Raw genomic sequence first — 24,273 nt, forward strand, 5'->3', positions numbered from 1 at the left:
ATTGAGTGATTGATCTTTGCCGATCAAGTTTATTTCGTTTCGCTGAGTTCTTGTCTGGGATTACCACTGCAGTCTTTCTTCTTCTTCTTTCTCTTCGCTTTTACCAAAGAGACAGAGGCAATTAGACTGTGGAGAATTCGAAATATTCGCACCGATTGATCAAGTTTTGACAATGGAACTCGATAGGCCCAGGCCCAGATTGATTAGCATCTCGTCCAATAACAGCACGTAGAGTTGCGGGAGCTCCCGGCCCCGTTAAAGTCATTCTTTGTTTGTGGTTTCATTCATTGTGATCTCGGAAAGTGTATCAAGCATTAGGCAGATAGATAGATAGATAGATAGATAGATATATTAACTGTGTGTGAGTATTCTGTGTATGTAGACAGAGTAGTTAGTATTCCGTCGCTGAAATGGTCGCTATTATCTTGGTTGATCTCGACGTGTTGAGACAGGTATCTTGCTTGGCAAGCTTGGTAAGCGACTTGTCATAGTCGCATAGGTCGACATGGGATCCGTGGGCTGAAATGAGTGCCGGAGTCTCTTGCCTTTGTCAATTGAAATTCCTTTTCAATGTCCACTGATCATCGCATCAAGTGCTGACCTCGGGTACTAGTCCCGGCCTAGTGGTCAATTAGCATCCTACTGAACGTCTTGTGCCTACCTAGTCGTTTGTTGGGCTAGTTGGGTTGGGCCATGGCACACACGAAGAACTCCACGGCCTAAGACTGCACAAGTCTCTCCACCCTTGAGAGGCTTCTTCTCATCTCCTCCTCAGATGCCAGTCTCTTGAATGTCTTGAGTCTTGACCGTCACTTGACTGAACAGCGGCTTATCGTGCCACCCCTGAACCATCCGTTTCCAGGAATAGGGACGCACTCCCGTTCCGACACCCGCGCCAAAAGCAAATGAACCTTGTCCAGTCCTTCTCAGAGCACAGTACACTACAACCTCAGGAACAGACAGGCTAGGATAGGATATCTATGGCTTGCGGGTCCCAAATCCACATCTCAGCACTCTCAAACGCCAAGCAAACTTTGAGAGACAATTCTCTCATATTGATTACTCCATGTTTTTCCTGCCTCGCTCTGGGTTCCGTGTTAGGTATCGCCAGAATCTGCGCGGGCTTCTGTGCCAGCTTAGTATTAGCGGTGATGATGTAGTATTCCTCCGTCTCGATGCCAAGGCGTTTTGTGTCTTCCCGAGCATGGGCGAAAAGGATGTGGGTGTCAGGAGAATCGATTAAAAGCAACTTACTGGCTAGAATTGCCGGCTTATCGTTCCCTACTGTAGGAGCCGTATGCGTGCACGCCGAGAAGGGAGGATGGTCCCCTGATCTTGACTCGCCTCAGCTTTCAGCTAGGTTGCTACCCTCGTCAGGACATGTAGCATCTTATCCATCAAATAGTGTGACGGTACGAATCGGAACAGTTCCCATGATCACAATCGGATGTGCATGAGGATTCACAGCATCTATAGGGTGACATGCGCTATCGACAGTAATTAGCTTCTCTCCCTTCCCAACAGGCAATATGGCATTATGGTTAATAGAACACGCTTCACATTGGATTTTCGGATTCTCGGAAATATCAATTCCTAGCAACAGGGGTGGAAAAGACCGGTTCCCCGACTCCATAGGGACACTACTGCTCTGTACATGGCTCAGTTTCAGACATTGCGGGGGGTTGGTTGGATCTGTGCCGCCATGATGAGATGTAGGGACCCAAATGCGTGCCATTGATGAGTTTCTCCCGACAGGCAGGTCCGGAATGTCATCCAACTCGGCCTTTGCTGTCGAGAATGGACGGCCCAGTCGTGTTTCTGATCCGAAGAGGACATCTGTCTCCGTGTGATTTCCCTCCAATAGAATCCACACGATCTCGAACGCCTCTTGGATACATTATCTGTCAGAGAGTCGTGTATTTGATATTACTAAGAGTCAGGATTGATAACTCTTCCTTCTTGAAAGCGATATGACCAGAAATTGACCAGAGTTGTCTGATACCATATACCTGCTTAAGGGCTAGTCGCAATGTCGGTGGCGCCATTCCGTTCGGTAGCTTATATAACTGGCAGATGGCGTCGGAACGCAGGTGTCCCGTTAACTAGTTATACTAGTGTGCATTATTATCTTGCCTGCCTGACAGACAGACACTTCGTCGATTGAGAACACAGACCAACAGAGTTGAGGGTCCAGTCGCAAGTCCCAAGCAGACTTCAACTCGGTCCAGGAGACAAAGACAGGCGTTTCGGGCCGTGTACAACGCTATAGATCTGCCTGTCCGGGACGTTCATTTGTCCTTGGCATAACTCAACCAATGGAGCTCTAATCCATCACGATGGAGCTGGCAGGCTGGTCCTAGAAACTAGGCCATGTGGAACAGGGTACGTAAGCTCCAGGAGTCATGAGGGACGAGGATGTTGAATTGAGAATAAGCCTGCTTGGTCTGTTCGCCGAGCGAGTGGAGAGAAGGGGCAGAGCATCCCAGTCAAGGACGGCTAGAATGTCTCAAGAACCGATTAGCAACCAAACATCGGGCGGAGGAGCCACATGCTAATTGGACCAAGCTTTGCCGGCATTTTGGCCAGGCAAATGGATCAGATAGCTAGTCGAGTGGCTAGAGGAGATATTGTACGGAGATATGTTCAGAATCAGGTGAAGAATGCGGAATGCCATCTTCCTCAATGATTCATGTCAAATGCTCAAAGCCTTGTGCTAGTCTTAGCTTGTGGCGGCTATATGATTTAGCGGTGCTTGAAATTACGACTGTTGTGCCACACAGCTACCTGCATACTTATCAGTGAGGAAGTATCCAATGGAGCTGAGGGAGGAAAGGGCTTGACCTTGATGCTTATCCAACTGTCATAATCTTTCTCCGCGATCCGCACGGTAAAAACACGTGGATTGGCGTGGTTCTGAACGCCAAATTCGCGTATCCAACCAGGCGATTACCGTATGCCTGGTCCGAAAACCAGGTTGCTGGAGAAAATGAAGCCCATCCAAACCCATGGCGGTATATAGTGAGATGTGGGTCTCAATCAGCCCCAACGAAACCAATTGAAGAGTGAGGTGCAACAGATCCGTCTTATATCATTGGTCATTCTGGTCAACCTGACATGTAAACGTTTCTGTGGCTTGAGCGGATCATCTTGAATAGGAAGGATGAGCCGCCAAAGAGTGACAGAAAGTATCTCAAGAATAAATATCTAATTGCGATATGCTGATCAATTATGCGAACATCGGCTGCCTTTTGATGTCTTTGAGTCAGTCGAAGTGTTGTTGAAGACTCCAACGGCTGGCAGGAAGAAGAATGATCAACAAGTGCGGATGTATGCAGCCGGTGGCGGTGATTCGAGCTGCCACATTCCATCGCTCATGAATTTAGCCAATTGCTCACAAACCCCTGGAGTCAATTCGTAGCACGGCTCTTGAAGGCTCATTCCGACATCCAAGACGATGGAAAGACGCACCGATGGGCCAATCTTCAACCGCTGACTGTCAAATTTGAGGAACTCCGAGGCACTCGGAGTCTTTCGATCGTTGAATCTCTTGCCGAGTCTGTGTGATACTCGAACTGGGTTGGATGCTGTCCTATCTGTGTCAGGGACTGGCTTTGATACTCAGAAGCGCGATTCATTCCCGGATGACAAGGCTCATAAACGAAGGACGGGCCGATGAAACAAAGGCTTGACCATTAAATCCGTGCCAGCGGGCAAGTTTGATCGCCAGATCCGTCTCTTCTCAGGTGGCTGTTGAAAATGCAAGGTTCTTGGCCGAGTGAAAGAGCTCAGACCGAAGGGATTAGGCGAGTCGTTTGAAGAAATGGCATTGAAGGCCGACGGAGAATACGAGGAAAGATACTTAGGGAACGGGGAAATCAGACCTGGCAGTGGAATTGATGAATCAACACAAGGAGCAGGGGAGGTTTTGTTCATCGACATGGAAATCTGAGCATGGGAATAGGGTAAGTTATACAGACAAGTAGATGTCCGCGATAAGGCCCTTCCTGCCCATAAGTTTAAATTAGCAGGTTTGCTGTACTTAGTACTCTAGAGGCAGGAGTTAATCTTTAACTCTATCTACTATAGGCAGGTACTAAATTCCCGACCGATCGAAGAAGGAACCATCTCATTGACAGTGGGTTGAGTGAGAATCATTGTTTCCCTCCCTGAATTGACCAAGAAGCCTAAGGAAAGACATCGGATACTGTATGAACTGAGAAACACGGCAGGTCCTGCACGGTGAGACCCCTGTAACAAAGGCAACCTTAACTTTACCTTCCCTGTCTACAGCGTAAACCTGAGGCTCGCCTAAGTTGTATCGCGGCATGCATTCCCCCCGCCAACAACGTTATTTTCATCTTCTTCTCAACTCCTATTTGCGAATTCAGAAAAAGATACTTCCGCTTCCGCTTCAGCTTCAGCTGCATCTACAGCCTGCATCGCTCGCTCGCTACCTCGCGCACATGCGAGTCCCCGAGTACTGTATCAATAACACGGTGCCATAGCTCACACTAAAACCGTCTCCGAGATCGTGGTCCCTGCTGTAAGACGATAGCATGTACATATGGCACCCCTTCTACGCCCGGTAGTCAGCATCCGAAACCACAGCTCGAATCTCAGCCCACACGGCCCCCCGCTCCCTCGATCTTGACAAGGGCACACGCCAAAGCCTAGTAGCGAATGAGGGCTTCACCTTCATCACCCCAATTCGCGATCCGATGCTCTGCCAAGTATTCGTAGCGCAGCCTTTGCTATTGTGCCAAACTACCTTTGGATGCTTAGAGAGCTTGGGGGCCGTGACCAAACACGACTCGATACATACAAGGCACCGATCGAAGTATACCGGTTTTCGGCCCCGACCATCTGTTTCCACTTTCAATCGGCCGTTGGTAGACGCCGCAACGGATTGCTTTTAGTCTGAGGCGCGTGACAACTCCCCAAAGCGAAGCGCCCCTGCCGCCACTAAATATGAATCAGTGTGTCTGTGGTCCATGTCCATGTCGCCGGTTCTCTGAATTGTAGGGATTGACTTGCATACGAATCAGACTTGGCTGGACAACTAACTCATCTCGTCCCAACTCTATCCTGGCATCGAAGCACTGCGTCTGCCCTTCTGGAATTTTAGAATGTGTATGGATGTAACCAGCATACGAGGCGGGCCCGCATCTCTCCCACTTCACTTGGTCATGGACGTGGGCTTGATAGGATGTCTAAAGAGAGCAAGCCACTCGAATCTCCAACGCCGGTTGCTCGCCGACCTGTGCTTTCTTACAGTATGCCCCTGCCTTCTGTTACATACAAGGCGGGTCATGGCCCGGGCAGCACTGTATGTATTGGTGATTGTACAGTTCCATGCGGAGTGCGAAATCTCTGGACCCTTCATGGCCCTGGACGTTATCATGTATGAATTCCCTACCGAGTGCCTTGGTGTCCTAGCTGGTTGCTATGCTTGTATGGTGCAGTTTATTTTAACCTTCATTCCTCGCGCTGACCAGATATCGAGATCCTGCCCTTCCATATAGGGCCCGGGCGAGCCACCCGTCCAACCCTTCCCTTCCCGGCGGTTCACTCGGCTCTAGCCCGAATCCCCACTGCGACCCTGACTGGGGATTCGTCATCCGCCTCCCACCCACGGCGGCGGATATAACCGTCCTATTGGCGAACACCTGGACAAGGTGGCACCTTCGGAAACCATCATGACCGAACCCATGCCCGCCCGGCAGGCCGTCTGCCCAACGGCAGCTTGCAGCCCTCTAAGTCGACCAGCAAACGATTCCAGTCCACCAGCTCGGCGCAAAGCCTCGAATGGGCCAAGGGCCATTGTAATCGACATGCTCGGACTGCACACAAACGCGAGAGCGACTAGTTATTATAGTTCCCGTCTACGGAGTACATCACCATTCTATCCCTGGCCTCAAACTGCCTATCGGTTGCTGACGCCACATATCTGGCATGACAACCATGAATCAGGAGTTAGTGAGCCTTGTGCAGTCCAGTACTGGTTGAGCTCCATAGCTCCATAGCTCCACTAGCCAAGCAGTCAGATAGTAGCCAGATACCGCTGAACCATGCCAGACCGCACAGACGATGTGTTTCAGTTCTGAGACTACACCCTGATGTGTGCAATCGCCTGCAAACATGTCACTTTCACATAAGTAACTCGATTTGATCGATACGTACAAACTTTGGTTCGGCTGCATATTATTGCAAGGTGTTATGCCCGGGGAATCTGGGAATAGATCTGGCTTATTATAGTGGTATTTTGTACATTAGAATCAACTCAACGTGTCTGAGACTGGAGGTTGAGATTCGGCGAATTTTCTGGGCCTCATCTACGAATACCTGACCGGCCTTACTACAACAAGGCACGCCGATCTAGGCGCGGGGGTAGCACATGGCATCGCGGATAACACAAGGCACAGATGACCGAATATCGACCGGCTTGTTTGTGCATAACATCTTCCGGAAGTACCAAACTTTTCTCAGCAGACCAGCGCCGAGAACCAGACGGGCATATCGTCAGCACAGCGCCGGGAAATGGCTCACTCAGTCGTTGGTCACTGAACATATAGTGCGCTTACTGAACCAACCAAGCTTTGAGGGCATATGCTCTGTAGTCATGCTCATGCCTGGCATAGCTGAGAGCATTTGGCGCACAGGGTCTTCTTGTTGATGATCAAGTCCAGGATCTCACTACGGACCCGAGTTCTGACATCCGAGGGTGGCATTGGGGTTGGTACAAGCACTTGTCTTGTTGGATCGATGGATATACTGCTAGGATCTGGGATTATGACTAGCAACATATTCCAGGATGCCCGTCTCCGCTCGAAACACATTAGCGGCCATGGCTGATCTCAACAGCCCTGCTCAGCCAACTCGTCAAGGGTCCGGCCACCCCTCCCCCCAATTTACCATCGCCTGGCCCAGATAATATTTCCGAATCTGCGTTAACGCGCGGAGAGCCCCGGATCACGGACCAGCGCCACTAACACGGTGCTGCTCCTGCTGCTCCTGGTGCTGTTGTGCCCGCCCAGGTAGCTAGTGACGAGCAGCGATATACCTGCCTGCAGGCGCCTCTTCTTCCATACGGTACATTTCCTCTTTCTCTCAGCCTAGTCGCCGTGAGCCAAACCTAACGACGTCAGCTCCGGCCTCGTGGCCTCGCCTTTTCTTTTCTTCTTCGCAGGCCCTTCCAGAACAGAAGATTGTCCCGGGTCTCTAAGGCTGCGACTTCAACACACAGCCGACGCCCTTCTTGAAGTCACTCGTTCTAACCCGGCCAGTACTCCGAGCCGCAGATACTGTCGCCTACCACTGGAACTTTGGACCCCAAATAGACATTCTAAGTCTAGGAGGAGTGCTATCAGGTACAACGGTAACGGCCTAGAGCTTTGCTTAGCCGTTCCTGGTCCAAGCATTGTAGTTTGGGAAACCCGCAATCTATTCCTAGTGTTAAACAAGGTGATGAGCCGAATAACTACTTCGGAGCAAAAAGGTCTCGGGTTACACAGCTTCGCGGCACTCAAGATATCCATTTCGCAGAGACGAATTCACACTGTTGATTGCGGACTAGGACACTGGCGGCAAAGATTGAAGGCTCCGTTGCAGGGTTAATTGACAAACAAACGGCATATCCTAGCTTCTTCTTTCCGGGCAAAGCGAGAAACGGGAGTTTGCCCACTCTGTACTTGACGACCTGCAGCTTTCGTTCAACAGAGTTACCTTTATGCTCGTTGACCGACGCCCCCCTAACGTTCATCCCGTTGGGGGACCTTTTGAGGCTTCCTCGACAAATCCTAGTAGAGGCTGGGCACCGAGAGGGCACCCAGCTATGTCAACACCGCAGAACGTTTATGCTCGCTCGCCCAATCTCTCAAACAGATCCTACGACTCGTCTTCTGTCTCATCTGCAACTTCCCCCAAATCTTTGTCCCAGTTTGCGCCAGGGGCCATGAGTACCAACCCACGTTTGAATGTTCCGGCAACGCCCCAACCTATTGGCATCCCCCCTTTACCTCCAGTCACTCAGGGCTTTCAACCGTACGGCCCAATGACCACGTCATCTTCTCTTGGACACGATTCACTCGCTTCGAATGAATCTGTAGCCAGCACTCCGGGACCATCATCCGCCCATTTAACAGGACCAGGTGGTCAGGGACAGAAGAGAGCATACCGACAGCGAAGGAAGGACCCCAGTTGTGATGCTTGTCGAGAAAGAAAGGTGAAATGTGACGCAACCGAGACGACAAGTTGCTCGGAGTGTTCGAGTCGAAATGTCAAATGTCAATTCACCAAGGAGACGAACCGGCGCATGTCGTCTATCAAACAGGTGCAGGACTTGGAGAAGCAAATGGAACGAGTGAAAAGGGAGAACAGTGGATTGCGCCGTATGCTTCAGGATCGAGAAGGGCCCATGGACCTCGATGCTGAAGGAGGTGACGAGAATAGCTTTAGCTTACCGGCCATTGGATCCGAACCGAAGCGACGAAAGAGACCGGCACCAGTTCCAGAGCTAGCGAGAGCGAGGGCCAATGTACGCGATTTTTCGAGAGGTATCTGGAAACTCCCGGCCCAGTATCGTGAACGAGCCCCTATATTCTTCGACCCCCCGAGACCAGAGCTACCTGCTAGGCACGTGGTAGACCAACTGCTGCACGCCTATTGCAACTCGTCCCACTCCATGTTTCCGATCATACACATGCCATCGTTCCGATCTACTATCAACGACCTCTACGACAGCAATGCGTCCAACAGAATGTCCCCAGCCTGGCTTTCTATGTTCTTCGCAGTCCTGGCAACTGGCAGTCTCTTTAACACAACATCAGGCTCCCAGCCAAACTCCTTTTACGAACCTGCCGAATTTCTTGAGATGGTCAACAAGATGATTGATCCATGGTCTAACGACTTTACTCTGGAACATGCCCGGGCACTAACATTAGTAACTCTCTGCCTGAACGAGATGAACCTGAAGTCAGCGGCTTGGGGATGGTTGGGTAGGGCTGTCCGTGTTTCTCAAGATCTCGGCATGCACGTTGAATCAGGACCATGGCCAGTGATTGAAGGAGAGATGCGACGCAGGACCTGGTGGATGATATACATACTGGATAGGACCCTGGCTACTGAGCTGAGCCGACCCGTTCTGATCGACGACGACGACTGTGACGTGTCATTGCCAGCCGGGGTAGACGATCAGTTTATCCACGAAGGAGGCATGTTGGTACCTACGGGGGCGGAACCTTTGACTCACTCTCTACTCGCCGTTATCCATGTTGTACGGTCGTACTCGTCGCTTCTTACAGCGCTGACACCCCAGTCGATGTCATCAGTTCATCTCTCAACCCTTGACACCCATCTAAAGAAATGTCTGAACACCTTTCCGCCAGCATGCGATCCTTCGAGCAGCGTGCCCCTTGCACCTGGCTTTCTTGCTCCGTTGGCATACCTATTCCACGCTCGTCTTCTCCTACATCGGCATCATCTCGATCCTGTGTACCCCCTCGAGGCTCGGATGGCTTCTCTCGAAAGCTGTACTCACATTGCTCTCGAGACCGTATCTCTACTCCATCGATTAAACGGAAGCATCTTGGCCGACAGTGCAACTACCTTGTTGACAACGCACATATTCCGCTGTGCCCTATTTCTTCTCCTTACTGGTTACATAGACCCTGCAGTGACGGCTGTGAGAGCACTGGCTTCTATCGATCGACAAAGAGATATCACAATCGCTTGCGGTCGTTACCTGTCGTTCTTTGTATCCGCCTTGGCAGCCAAGAGAGTTGAGTGTACAAACTACCTAGCAAGGAGTGCTCCGCCGCACTTTAGTTCTTCAAGGCCATCGATAGATCAAGCAGCTCTTCTACAGATGCTGTCACGCGACGAGGATTTGATTGTGTACGTTTCTGCTGATCTTCAAGCATCAACTGATGCCTCGTGGCTTTGGGCAGGCCTAGAGCGAGAGGTTCATTTGCACCAGTCCCCGTCGCCGTTTCAGCATCCTACATCGGCCACCAGAAACGAGTTGTTCAGCCCTGAGGCTCGAACGGGACTGGACGAAGTCGACAACAAAGATTGGGGTGGATGGGCAAGGCTCGAGACGGCCATTCGTGGACTGGATGGCGGGCCAGCCACGACTCCGACCCCCTCAAGTGCAACTTGGACGCTACCTCCGCCCATCAAGAGCGAGACGCCTGGCCCAGCGGTGGAACTCCCAAGGCTAGGCGATGTATCGCGTTTCGGGTCCGAGATACCCAAGTTGGGCGAGGGAAGTACAGCGGTGAGCCCTGTGGCAGGGGGCAGCAGGACACCGAGTGGAAGCGCAACCGCCCCAACTACCAGCAAGGAGCGTTTGAGCATCGCCAATATTATATAAAGCGTGTGGTGGGGAATTATGAAAGCGATTTTTAATGTTTATTTTATGAGCCTTGTCTTCCTTGTCTAGTGCTGGAAGCTGGCTCACCTGCAAAAGTTGAAGGAACAAGGCATATATAAACAGCCTGGTTTTGGTGCATTCTGTTTTGACATGGCGTCCTGATATTTTGTTGCGTATAGCTGCCTCCAGGTAGTATAGTATAGTACTGCTTGGGGAGAATCTGTACGAAGATACCACGCGCTGCATGAGATGAGTATAGGATTTTTGCATAGCACAGAGGCGCAACCGGCGTTGTTGGGACATGACCCATAGAGCTGTATACTTTCTGCAACGGTTATAATGGATACACGAATTTACCGTTTGTGTGGTAGCACAAGGAGACAAGTTTCAGCTTGGATATCCCATCAAGACCGTTTCATTTATATTCGGTTACCAATTTGAAGTGAAAAGTACGTCAACATCGGTGTGAGTGAAGAATATGTCGGAAATCAGCTGGGTGCCTCTTTGCTCAAGCCCAGCTTGACAACTCTTTCCCGCAGCATATCTCGCATATCGCCATTATCATCCATATACTCGGTCAGGTCAAGGGCCTTCATAGCCCATTGCTGACATAGATCCTCATCACCTCTCGCCAAGATATCAATTGCATGATTAAATGTTGTTGCGATGATCCAGTCCAAGTCCTCTGCAGGAAAAGGCTTCTGCACCTGTGATAAATGTTAGCCCACGCTAAAAATGAACCCCGTCAAGAATCTATAGTGATGGGAAGAACCACTTACTTGGCTTCCTTCGCGTGCTATCTGGACTGCTTGTTCCACAACCTGGAAAGCAAGGTTGTCGTCCAGGGGTAGAATAGCTTGGAACATGCAACGCATGTACTTTGCGAGTTGCTGGTTGTCAAATTGCTCCAGTGAGAATATCTCATTGATTATAAGCCGCATGGTTCCATACACGACTGCTGGAATTAGTTTTCCGTGTGCGCTGTTAGAGACCAATTGACACATACCATTTCCTGAAGCTTCACTCCTTAACAAGCAGTCTCCCATTGCCTTATACATCATCTCATTTTTGCAAATTTGGGCCTTCCTAATAATCTGACTAAGATCATCCCAACTCTTTAAGCACACGGCACTCTCAAAGTCAAGGACAAAAAGCGTTGATAGCTTGGCTAGGAGGTCGGGATATATCTGAGACTTGGGATCGTTTCGGAAATGAGCGTCAAAAAGGGTGTCGAATTCTGAAATGTGCCGTCTTGTTTCAAGGTACTGCTGCAGCTGTTCATCAACCTTGTCCTCGGTACGAGCCTGGGAGACAAGTGCCGCGGCGACGACAAAGTGGCAACGGACGGACATAAGTCGTAGATCAGTATCATCCTCTGAAGGAAGATCGGACGGGTAACAATCCACAAATGCGAGACACGCACGGAAAATGCGGATTAGATGCCACAGCCCCTAGACATGACACTTTGTCACACCGATGTTGTATGCGTTCTTTCGAAACCAGTGCAGCTCCGATACTGTGAAGACTTTGCAACCTTGCTCATCCCTTGGATCCAATTTGGCGTGCTCACAAGCTGTGCGCGTTAGAACACAATCAACCCTTTGAGAGAGGGAGAGAGCTTACCCTTTTCGAAGATCCGGCAAGTTTCTTCTGCAAGCCCAGGACTTGGGTCTCCTTCGCTGCCCCCTTGCGACTCAAGCGAGTGTATAAGCCTGATGGTACACCTCAGAATCGATGGCAGATTGATAGTCAAAGAGCCTTCATCATCAAAGGTTTCAGCAACCGCCTTTAAAGCTTCCAAGGTCATCAGCTTATCGCCGACGTGCTGTGCATCTCTTATACATGCGTATAGTATATCTCGACACTGAGATTTCTCGGCAAATTTGCCCAGGAATTCGACACATTGACGACCAAAGTCATGGTCCCAGTTCAGTAGAGAAACCCTGAACATGAGGTATCTAGTCAGCGGCTCATCCTGGATACTTTTAGGCATTGAGTGAAATGCAGAAAATGCAGTCTCTGCATCACTACAAGAAGTAGCGCACAGCACTAGCCTTCTGCTGAACTTGCCCTGGCATGCCTCGCCACTATTCGCAAAGATAGAGTGGAGCGCAGCTTGGCACCAAAGCTGGGAATCTTTGTACTGTTTCTTGGAATAACTAGTATCGAGCTTCTTCCAAATGAGCTTCTCTTGTCAGTTACGTGCATGAAAGAGTGTTGAGGTAGTTAGACTGACAGAAAGTGCAGCAGTCGAGGCCTCAACATCACACTGACCAGCTTCTTGAACGAGCTGATCCAGGGTCTGGGTTAAATCTGCTACGCTCATAGACGCGTCTGCTTCCATCGTGCCCATCCAAACTCGCCGGACAATGGCTTTGCCTATCCAGTCCATGTTACAAGAAGGCATAAGCTTCCTGAGCAATAACTCATCCATGAGGCCTATCGCCAGACGTGGACCTCTCATTCGCAGTTCGCTGATACCATGCAGAAGAAAGCCGAGCCTAGCGGCCGAAAGATCGAGCGAACGTATCATACGGCGCAGTATACTCGCACATGCATCGGCGTTGAAGACTTCGCTTGGAGATCGTTGAAGAATCTCGAGTCGCCAATGTAAAACCACTGGCTTGTCCCCGATCTCTGATTCAACACGCGACACTAGATTCTCAGCTTCTTGTAGTCCATCCTGCGATCCTGTGGCGAGAAATGCCTGTATGAGTTCGTGGTGGATGGATATTCGAAGTTCCAACCCTTCTGTTGAAAGCCTGTCTAGCGCTTGGTCATTTATGAGGTCAAGTGCTCGCCGGAGCCACTTCAAGGCCATTTCATTATCGCCCTTGGACAAGAGGTCACCCCCAATTCCGTGAAACGTATCAGCCAAGTGTTCAGCAGAAGTTGGATCGAGATTGTGTAAGAGGTCATCTGCTTTGGCGTACATGTGCTCCGCAACGTCGAGACGGCCCTGTTTCCACGACTTGACCGGTCAGCAAGTCGTCAGAGATGCTGTTTCTTAACTCACCAAAGCACATCGCATGGTCAAGTATTCAGCCTCAATCTTTTGCACCTGAGCCCTATCTTCAGTAGTCAAATTGTTGATATTCTTTAGTCGGTCGATGTAATCCGCGGCTTTGGCCATACTTAGAAGCGCTCCGTCTAGGTCCGATGATTCGACACACACTCGCGCTAATGTGAGTGACAAGCCCATCATGTATATAATATCTTCCAGATTATCCCTCCTTTTACCACGTCGATGCTCCCGTGCGAGAGCATGGGCGAGGAAGGCCAGGACCCGAGTGCGAACCAGCAGTTGAGTCCTAGAAGCCGACTGTAGGAAGTTGTCCCTCTTTCTCCTTTCTTTGATACATTCGTTCCATAGTTTCCTCCCGATGTCCTTGAGGTTCCTGGAGACTTCTAACGGAGGAGCAGTGCGGTTCTCCGCAAGAACATTGGCTGTGGCTATGTGATGGTTCAGATCGGAAAGGAGAACATCAGTTGAGCTCGAGTCATATGAGGTGGGCAACTTGGAAAAGAGATCTGTGGCGAATTCTGTCCCGATACTGCGAGTCAGTAAAATCTACTACATCCATTCGCTTTGATCCTTGCCTATGATTTCCTCGAGCTTTTTGGCGTGGTTGATAGTAGATACTTCAGCCGACGCCATGACCGGCTTGAAAAAGGGGAAAGCAGCCGCCTTGTATTAGAAGCCGTGCATTTGGAGAATAAAGTGATTATCAGGTATGGTATGAACGGAAAGAATAGGATACCCAAGGCAAACTAAGGCAAATAATTCCCCAACCCATAAGATCCTCCTGCATTTAGAACCGAGTCATGTGAGTCTACTGCGAACGGAACGGTCGAGAGTAGGAGCGATGAAAGTGCTCCTTCCAACTGCCCACCCAACTGCCCAAAGCCGAAAATCGGACTCCAAAGGTCATGAATTCAAGGAAGGACCCGGAAGAACACCATCATCACCAAGGGACTTCTCTGAAGCAAGATAATATTCAAACTGTCATCTTCTGTCTAACGTACTGCAAATGAATACATACGCTCCGAATCCTTGTATCCAAGCGCCGTTCCCGATCCCGACTATTTTCTTTTTCTTACTAATGTTTGAGGCCTCATAGCACTCTTTTGCAAGTGTGGCAACTCATGTTGTGCTTCTTGTCACGAAGCATCATATATTTACAGCATATACATGTATCGGTGTGCCCATGGTTATTGTGCTGGTGGGTCATGCGGCAAGAAATTACCAACAATAAGAGCTGGTCTATTCGAATTAGTCAGTATAGGGAGGCAGATGGAGCCCGAGTGACTAATACGTACAGTTTGTGCTCGTCTCTTCTGATCATGAACGAGAAACAACATTTCACAACTGGATGCGTTGACCCAGGGGTTGGGTTCTTCAGGGAGCAGGCCGTCAAGAGGGTCTCGTGCGCTGGATCGAAGGCAATCGTGCCAAACTCTTCCCAGTATCGCACCATTGATTCTTCTGTGAGGATTTCGTGCAACGCGATTTTGCCCTAGAGTAAGCGAACGTTAGCAATCTATTTGCCAAACCCCCTGTGCTTTGGCTGGCACCAAACTACTGCTGTCACGAGGAGGTGTAGGCCAAGCAAAGCAGGACTTACATCTCTAAGCTGAGCTACTGACACGCCAATCAACTCTGCCATCTCCTTGTTGCCCCTGAAGATCTCACCGGTTCTTCGCCAGCAGCACGCGGGCACTGCCATGCTTGCAAACACCCGGTCATAGTCCATGAGCTGTTTCTCAAACCACATCTCAACGTACACAAGTTCTATATCCGTCAAAGCATGTGCCTTTTCTCGAAAAGCGGGCCGGAACCGGGCGATGGTCCTCAGAATCTTTTCCCTTGACGCCGTTGTGATGTGTGAATTGAGATATGCACCCAAGCGAGAATAACCGTTGATGTAATTGAACGGCTTTAAGAGTCCAGCGTCGTACTTGGCCTTGAGCACACGCGCCATTCGCTCCTCTGGCGTGTCGTTGCCTGATGGGTCGGCAGCTTGTAGATAGTATTCGCGAGCCTTGTCGGCGGGCACAACGCTTCCCGGTCGTGGAATGTTCTTGCCCTCAACATTCGGAGGGGGTGGCAGCATTGATCCCTCTGTCATGTTTGACATGGTGTTTGAACCACCGACTCCCATAGAGGTGTTGGTGTTATTATTACCAAACCTGGGTAGCATCTCCGACTGGCTCTGGCTCGACCGCTTGAACGCCGGGCTCTGCTGTTCCTCTGGCGGCACACTACCGTCATCGAGCAGACTCGTATGGAGGAAATCGTTGAGAAGATTGAACTCGTGAGTGACTTCTGAGGCAATCATGTAATTGGGGTGATAGCTGTTCATATCATGAAAATGGTTCTGAGCTGTCATCCACGCATCTTGGAAACCCGCAACTAGTGGCGTGTCAGCGATCTCAGATCAGGAACAGATTTCTGGGCTGCCCCAACCTCAGCCCACCCGTCTCCGCTCGTGATTAAAAATCGAAACAAGGGACAGGCCCCTCTCAGACCAGGACAAAGGGACACAAAACGTACATTGATTCGCGTTACTGTTGCCGTTGTTCAACGCATTGCCCTGCAGGCCCGAGACCTGGCCGGGTTGCACAATGGACAGTGGGCTTCCTTGACCGAGCACCCCCCCAAAAGATTTGGAACCTCGCTGCCTCGTCGTGTCAAACGTTGGGGGAGGTGGGCCCATGGTACTAGAAATCGAGCTACGAGCCATATCGGACTGTGCGTCCGACTCATCAACTACAGAGGGCGCCTGTATGCTCTGGGTGCTCTGAACACTCTTTGCTTTCTTGGAATCGGCATCGCGAGGCTCATCGTGACAGAGATGTCCAATATTCCGTTTAATGCATCTGGTACATGGTCTCTCCTATTCATGGCGTCAGTGACTTGATTTTGATGGTGTAGAAAGCCAGCCCTTCCCCTGAATAGCTGAACACAACAGCTGCAGCTCAGGTGTCCCAGCATGTTATCAAGGCAAGAAACAGGGGCCGCCTAAGATCGTACTTACAAGATCGCAAGTCATATGCTGGACGCAGGTAGAAAACGGATTGTCAGCTACAGTTCTCTCAAAGCTCACATGTGCAAAGTGGTGGGTAAACTAGACGAGATTTGTCTCATGGGCGCCATGTCCGTCGCACAATACTCCAGCTCAACAAATGAACTGGCTGCTTAGAACGCCTAAAGCTGCTCGAGGTCCAGACAGAACCAATGCGAACGCGCGTCGTTGAACTTGGGGTTGACTTACAGATCGTCGACAATATACGCAAGCTATAATGAAGCGCCGCAGCGATGTCAGCCCAATGTTCTTCTTGTTACGATAGACAGATTCATGCGCCATGTTCAACCTTGCCCTTGGAATTGGAGTTGACGAGTCGACGGCTTGGCTAGTTGATTGGTCATGTCAAGATTCTTTTGATCGCAACTATCCAGCATCATGACCTTCACCCACAACCCCAGCGCGAAGCCCCATGAGCACATGCGCAACACCACATCGAGAACCTGTGCAAGGCAAGATACCTAGCGTCGTCACTTAGGAAAACGTACCGTGGTTGACTTTGCGTCTCTTTTTTGTAGGGGCCTTGTGATTGCCAGAAGCAGTGGCATTCGAGCTCTTGTCGCGATTCACAGCCTTGCCATCGTCGCCTTTGGCAGGCTCCTGCTTAGCGCTCTTGCCCATGGTAGCGGCATTCCGGTCGGTCATTGTGTCTTATGCTCCCATTGGATCTCTTGGTTACGCAAGGCGGCGTCGGGTTCGCAGATCATTTGCGGCTCGCTGCAGCAATCTTGTATGGGTCTACAGCTCAGCCGAAGCGACACAATCCATTCGCACGTTGTCGGCGGCCAGTTGTTGCGATTGCGATTGCTATTTCTGCAGTTCCTATGCGCGGGTGAAGGTTTGTCGACTGTAGCTTTTCCCTGAGAGAGTCGCGCGCGCTTGAATTGGTCCCGTGGAGGGGGGAGGAGGGGAGGGAAGTGGCTGCGCAGGTGGTGTGAGCCGAAACGGTCGAAAGGATGAGGTTTTGAAGGGCACGAGTGAGTGCAACGAGATGCAAGAGATGAATTGATAGCTCAGCAGCCGAGGCTGGCCCAGGAGAGGTGAAACAATGGACGCCAGAAGCTTGTAGCCGTCAAAGTTGAAAGAGAAGGCGAAAAGACTTGCGAGGACCTGGACGGTGAAGTTTGAGCCAGGCGTAGGCGTAGGCGTAGGCGTAGGCTTTGGCTTAGGCCTAGGCTTAGACCTGGGGCCGAAATAGGCTGGTTGACCACCCAGTGACTTGACTGAGGATTGTGGGGGCGCCTAGAAGCAGAAGCAGCACAGGCTCACGAGCGAAGTGGGCCTTGGATCAGCCAGTTTACGTTGAATATCGTCGTGAAGGGCATGAAAGAGGATCAATCCTTATTAAAGTGATGCGTATTTGACAAGGGCTTGGTTACTGTTAGTCAAGAATTGCAAATAGAGAATAAGATCCCTCCTTATTTGAGGGACTGAAGAAACAGGCCAGAGCCAAAAGTCAACTGCACCTCGTCAGCTCACCCAGGCAGAGAGGGCTACCAGCGTGAAGGACTTGCTTCCTGGGGGCTGGACCTACACACCTAGTACCTCTTGGAATAGCGGGGTTTAGGGAAGATGCCAGTGGTCCCCCGGTCTCGGTGAACGAGCGGCCGGGGCGGGTCCGGGCGAGTCTCCGTACCGCCGGAGCACAGTCCAGAACCTATTCCCAAAAGCCTCAGACCTGCAGACATACACAAGTTAGTACATTATTCGTACTGATCGATTCATGAGCTTCTAATGTCGAACAAGCTGGCTTCCAATTTAATTTCTTCCAACTGCCGGCAGCCGAGGCAACAGCAGTCAGCCGAAGGGTCTCATACAGAATTCATAACCTAGGTACGCTAGGAGAGGTAAGAAAACTTGGGACCTTGATCGTAAGTGACAAAAAACTTAGGTAACTTAGCATAAGTTTAGGATGCCCCTTTGCTAAGTTTATTTTGATACCATAGGCATAATGTAACTACACTATACAGTATTGCAAGACAGACAGACAGGCCTCCAATCGAGCTCCAATATCCTCACATCTGCTGACCCCAGCCTCCAAATTCAAAGTCAGGTACAATCCCAATGTCTCCAACAATCAGACCATTTCAATCCTCTCAAATCATAAAAAAAACATACCGTGCACAAATCAGGGGCCATGAGTCTTTTCTTGACCATTTCTGACATGATCTTGTAGAAAAGGACCTGGTACGATAGATGCTCCAGGGCATGCTGACCTTGACCTTCGGTGAAAGAGAATGGCGCTAAATAAACTCACAGCAGGCTGAAACACTTGTCCGAATCGAGTAATAGCTCGTCTGGGGCATCTCTGCGCGTTATTATTCCTTCACTGCAACTCTATGATGTTAATATCACTTCTCGTTTTGCACTATATTAATTGCCGCATAGCACCCTTTCCTCGTTTATCTATATCGCTGATGTCATATTGTGAACTTGCTGTTGAAGTATTCTCGTAGCTCGTTGCTCTCGTTCCGAATGTCGGCGATTCACGGCTAGCTCACTCTTCGTGGTTGACGACTTTGGAAGGTTAAAGAGCATTCTGACCAATAGGATTTGATCCATATTCTGTTGGTAACTTCGTTTTACTTGGGCCAAGACGCACGTACATCACCAAGGTCAAAGATTCTACCATACAACATGATACATGATATTTCATATTACTCGTAAAGTGTGCCTGACCATGTCAACCTTAACTCCAATAGTAAGAGGTATCCTAAACACCAAAATCCCTGCTAGACCTCATAGTCCCTCCTTGAAAGGTCATGTATCAGACTAGATCGCAACAAAGAAACTCCTCTCTCCCTCCTTGGGCAAAACTCTCGCCTTGCGCATAATCTCATCCTCACACGCCAATCGGATCCTTTCAGGTGTCGCTGGACTCTCGAGTCGCAGAAGTCCCTCACAAGAGTCATCGCCGATCGTAGCCTTTACTCCGGATTGTGCGCGCGCTGCCTTGAGTGCATCTCGAATAGCGAAGAAGACCGAGCTTCCCATGAAGAATGGCGGTTCACCCACACCACGACTGCGTTGAATGGTACGTAGCTCTTTCCATTCCACGTCTTTGAGAAGTGACACGTTGAAAGTCTGAGGGATATCTCGGAACCCAGGAATCTTGTATGCGCCAGGACCCCGTGTGAAGAGATGTCCGGCCATGGGACCGTTACGTAGCCACAACGATTCTTCCATTGTGAAGAGACCGAGACCTTGCATGAACGCACCCTGGATTTGACCATAGTCGATCGCTGGGTTGATAGACTGACCAACATCCATCTTGATGTCTGCGCGTATGCAGGTCCACGTTCCAGTCAGCAGGTCAAGTTCCACTTCAGCTGCGGCAACTCCCTGAGTGAAGTAGAAGAACATCTTGCCCTTGTTAGTATTCCAGTCGTATCCAATTTCGGGCGTCTTGTAGAAGCCTTGAGCAGAAAGATTGACACGGTCGAAGTAAGCAGCATGGGCAAGATCCTTCATGGTCGCCTCAGGGCCCAGCTTCTTTCGATATGGTGCTAATCGCTCGTTCAGCTGCTCACATGCGTTGAAGATGGCGTATCCGTTCAGATCTGACGAGGCCGAAGCAGCTGTTGCAGAGGCGTTGGCCACTGTGTTGGTTGAAGTCTCGGATATGAAGACATTGTCCAATGGAACACCCAGTGCTTGTGCTGCAATCTGGGTGAGCTTGGTATACAAGCCCTGTCCCATCTCAGTACCACCATGGGCCACCAAGACAGAGCCGTCGTGATAGATGTGCACCAGAGCGCCAGCCTGATTCAGAAATAGAGCGGTGAACGAAATACCAAATTTGGTCGGAATCAGAGCCAGACCTCTCTTCCGCCACTTGTTCGTTTGGTTGAAATCGGTAATGGCATGTCGGCGTGCTTCGTACATCGTCTCTTCCTGCACCTGCTTGTACATCAGCGGAACATGCCAATCTCCAAGACCTTGCCCAAAATGAGTCTGGCCGTCCTTCTCGTACAAGTTGATCTGGCGCAGCGTTTCGACAGGCATTCCCAATCGGTCAGCCACCTCCTCCATGTACGACTCTGCGATGAACATGCCCTGAGGTCCACCAAATCCTCGGAACGCAGTGTTAGACATCGTGTTCGTCTTGCACAAGCGTCCTCGAATGTACACATTAGGAATATCGTAGCAACCATCGATATGGGTCATTGCTCGCTCGCACACGGCTGCACTGAGGTCGAACGTCCAACCTGCATTGTTGAAGACATCGCAATCCAAAGCTTGGATCTTGCCGTCTTTGTTCACTCCGACCTTGTACTTGCCAAGGAAAGGATGGCGTTGTCCGCTCGTAACCATGTCTTCCTCTCGCGACAGCATGTATCGGACTGGTCTCTTGGTCTTCTTTGCTGCGAGCGCCAAGATGGAGCTGAGAATCACTGATCGTGACTCCTTTCCTCCGAAACCGCCACCCAGTCGCTTGACACGAACAACAACCTTATTTGACTGTACATCGCAAACTCGCGAAGCGAATACTTGTCTGACACAAGGGTTAGTATCCAATATTGGCAAAACAGGAATAACAAGAACAAGACTCACGTTTCGTTGGCGTTCTGAGTACTGGCAAAGATCTCCATCTCTCCATCCTCAGGCTTGGGGACAACCAAGCAAGCATTCGTCTCGAGGTAGAAATGTTCTTGACCGCCCATTCTCACTGTTCCAGTGAACACGTGGTCACACTCCTTGAAAGCCTTCTCTGTATCTCCCTTCTTGATTTGTCGGTAGAAGTTGTGGTAGCTATCGGCTGCAATAGCATCCTCAATCGAGAGCACGGATGGCAAATCTTCATATTCAATCTTGACTGCTCGAGCAGCCTCCTGAGCTCGCAGAGGAGAAGTCGCCAGAACTAAGGCAATCGGCTGACCAACGGTCAGAACCTTGCCCTCAGCGAAAAAGACCTCGTCAAAGTGAGGAGCACCGAATTTATTGGCATCAGGGGATGGCATATCATCTTTATCAACAACATCCACTACTCCCGGAATATCCAAAGCAGCCGAGTAATCAATAGAGATGATCTTGGCGTGTGCTCGTTTCGAAAGGACATAACAGGCATGAAGCTCGTTCTTCATGGCAGGAATATCGTCGGTGTATTGCGCCTCGCCTGTTGTTTGCTTGAGAGCAGCCAGATGGGGGTTAGATTTGCCAGTCACTTCCTGCTTATAAGCCGCAGCGGCGTCTTCATCGACTGCTCCACTGGACAAGTCTCGCTCAATCTCGTCAATAGCCTCCTTGTCAACCTGCTCTGAGCTTCCATCGAGGATTGTCAGAATGTCATGGTAAAACCGGTAGAAGAATCCAAAGGCCAAAGACTTTCGGTAAGACGCCATGCCACCCGGAACACTGAATTGCAAGTCAAAGTCGCGACCAAGAGCGTTCATAGTTCCCTCCAAAGTCTCCAAGTCGGCAAACCGTCTCCCAACAAGGTATTCCATGGCTGTTTTGGCAGCAGCCGTCATAGCAGCCATGCCACCATAAATGAGGGCTGCTTCCTGAACGATACCTTCATCATCCAAGCGAACCCGCAGAGCTCCAGTGACAATAGCGATATCGTCATCCTTTCTCTTGGCCTGCTTGTATGCCCTGAAGTATTCGCCCTTACTCTGAGTGACTGGAATTCGTATCGACGCAATGATCGCATCCTGTGCGAGTGCTGTCTTTCGATAACCTGTAAAGAACTGGGAAACAGGGATCTCTGTTTCCTTGGAGGACGACTTGGCCACCAACACAGCATTTGCAGCCCAGAATACGGGGTTGAGATCTGAGATGGGCGATGCAGTGACCAAGTTACCCGCAGGGGTACCAACGTTTCGAATTTGTCGACCAGCGAAGAACTTGAGCTGCTTGAGCATCGCCTCAAATACCTGTGCGCGTTCCCTTCCATAGTGAGGGATAGCATGCTCGCAAATACTCTCAAGGTCAGTCAGAATAACATTTCCGCCGATCTCAAGATGGTCCTCCTTGAAAGTGTACTGCCGCAACTCAGCAATATCGCCAACATAAACTGACACAGGGTACCCCAAAGCCTTGAACTTTGTTTCGATCTGAGTTTCTGTGCTTCCACCGATAATCTTGGCCTGAGGATGAGCACTCTTGATCTGCAGGAGTTGCTCGACGGTGACAGGGCGATACCATCTCCGCCTCTTGTTTCCGAACGCCAAAGGCCGTAACTCGTGTCTCTTGAGAGCCGGTGGGAAGATAAGCTCTGTGTCTGGGTTATACTCGATGAATCCTGGGGGCGTGAACCTTTTGATAGGTGCATCATCGAGGTTTGCTTTGTCCATACAGCAACCTCCACTGGGCGGGCCGTTGCCGTTCTCCATGCAGCATCCAGTACCCCCTGCTTTCTTAAACTTCATACCCGGCTTATCAACACTGAACGTTTGAGCCGCATCTAGGATAGAACGGTAGCCAGTACATCGACACAGGTTGCCATCAAACGCCTCCTCAACATCATCTTTGGAGGGTGAGTCGTTGTTTCGCAGTAAAGCATACAAGCTCATCACAATACCAGGAGTACAGAAACCACATTGGCTGCCATTGGACTTGGCAATGCGTTCCTGAGTTGGGTGGGGCTTCTGGGAGCTACCGATACCTTCAACGGTAACGACATGTTTACCGTCTAAACTGACGAGAGGAGCCAGGCATGCGTTGACGCTGGCATGGTAGATCTTCTTGGTTGTTGGGTTATACTGGCTGACCACGATTGTGCAAGCTCCGCAACCACCTTCGCCACAGCCACTGGCATCGTCAGAACCGCAAGAAACTGGGGTTGCGATAAGTGCTTACAGTTTTGTTCCTGTGAGACCAATTCCTCGCAGATATTCTAAGACTGTGACCTCTGGATCTATGTCGTCCAGAATGACTTTGGTTCCGTTGAGATAGAATCGAAGGGTATCATCGAATTTAGAGGTTAGGGTTGCCAAGGGCTCAGGGTTGGACTCCCTTGTGGGAGATACAGCGCTAGGCGCCATGATAGCGATGAATCAAAGGAATGGGTATCTTGAATGGTTGTTGGGAAGAGAAGAAGAGTCCAAGGGTCAAAAGGGAAAGGATAGAAAAGACAACGGGGCCTCTGTGGCTCTTATCAACAAACGAACCGAGGCGTTGTACAGTTGCTGTAGAAGGGATAGAGGGCTCAGGTTCACGAGGCGTGGCCGGCAACGGTTAGACAGCGGGTTCAAGTTGAGAATCTTCCCTGCGTCATATTGACAAAAGGCAATTGGACCTTGTGCAACGGCACCTTCCTCTTCCTAACGAGATACCCGTGATAGCCAAACAGTGAACGAATGAGAGGACGGATTGTTTCTGTTTAGGACGTGTCAAGGTTAACTCATCGCCACTGATAAGCCCAAGATTTGCACCCCCGCTCTCAGCTACAGCAGCCACTCAGTGCTTGTTCCCTCTGTTGCTTGTGCGGGGAAGAGAGCCTCTACCCCACGATGCAGCTCGCTAACGGCCGGCTCCGCGACCACGATAGGCCAGTTCCACGGTCGGGATCCTCCACTTTGACATCGGAGTTCAGAGACAAGACTGTAGATATTCTGCATATAGCGGTGAACTATGAATGTAGCAGCTGCAGGATAAATCTAGAGAAATACTGTAGTTCTTGTAGTCTCCATCGGACTCGAAGACATAGCAGCAGGGATCCAGATAGTGATAGAAAGGCTTGACCAACCAGAGAATTCCTCACACCCTGGTTATCGTCTATCTCACAGACTCATGCACATACTAGGAGGCACTGAGATACAAACCAACTGCACTATGGGACCTGCAGAACAAGTATGAGATCTACGAAGCCCGTCT

The 24,273-nt window shown here is 50.3% G+C and overlaps 4 protein-coding genes across 4 annotated transcripts; 1 reads left to right on the forward strand and 3 right to left on the reverse strand.

Annotated features, from left to right (window-relative positions):
- Positions 1 to 7,831: 7,831 nt before the first annotated feature.
- On the forward strand, positions 7,832 to 10,369 carry FMAN_00338 (putative ZFR1 regulator of fumonisin biosynthesis; the record flags this gene model as incomplete). Its single annotated transcript, XM_041822177.1, has 1 exon — positions 7,832 to 10,369. One exon carries the CDS (start codon positions 7,832 to 7,834, stop codon positions 10,367 to 10,369), a length of 2,538 nt encoding a protein of 845 aa, XP_041687883.1.
- Positions 10,370 to 10,857: 488 nt separating this feature from the next.
- FMAN_00339 (related to transcription factors) lies at positions 10,858 to 13,571 on the reverse strand (the record flags this gene model as incomplete). Its single annotated transcript, XM_041822178.1, has 7 exons — positions 10,858 to 11,076; positions 11,149 to 11,324; positions 11,376 to 11,820; positions 11,887 to 11,942; positions 11,993 to 12,554; positions 12,606 to 13,328; positions 13,386 to 13,571. The coding sequence occupies 7 exons, from the start codon at positions 13,569 to 13,571 to the stop codon at positions 10,858 to 10,860; spliced, it is 2,367 nt and encodes a 788-aa protein (XP_041687884.1).
- Positions 13,572 to 14,581: 1,010 nt separating this feature from the next.
- Positions 14,582 to 17,100, reverse strand: FMAN_00340 (related to transcription factors; the record flags this gene model as incomplete). The annotated part of the gene is made up of 7 exons (XM_041822180.1): positions 14,582 to 14,633; positions 14,690 to 14,886; positions 14,995 to 15,782; positions 15,924 to 16,266; positions 16,408 to 16,425; positions 16,645 to 16,667; positions 16,944 to 17,100. 7 exons carry the CDS (start codon positions 17,098 to 17,100, stop codon positions 14,582 to 14,584), a joined length of 1,578 nt encoding a protein of 525 aa, XP_041687885.1.
- A 2,127-nt stretch (positions 17,101 to 19,227) lies between these two features.
- Positions 19,228 to 23,441, reverse strand: FMAN_00341 (putative xanthine dehydrogenase; the record flags this gene model as incomplete). The annotated part of the gene is made up of 3 exons (XM_041822181.1): positions 19,228 to 20,950; positions 21,010 to 23,208; positions 23,257 to 23,441. 3 exons carry the CDS (start codon positions 23,439 to 23,441, stop codon positions 19,228 to 19,230), a joined length of 4,107 nt encoding a protein of 1,368 aa, XP_041687886.1.
- Between the last annotated feature and the right edge of the window lie 832 nt (positions 23,442 to 24,273).

The sequence above is a fragment of the Fusarium mangiferae genome (genome assembly GCF_900044065.1).
Source record: "Fusarium mangiferae strain MRC7560 genome assembly, contig: FMAN_scaffold013, whole genome shotgun sequence".
NCBI lineage: Eukaryota > Fungi > Ascomycota > Sordariomycetes > Hypocreales > Nectriaceae > Fusarium > Fusarium mangiferae.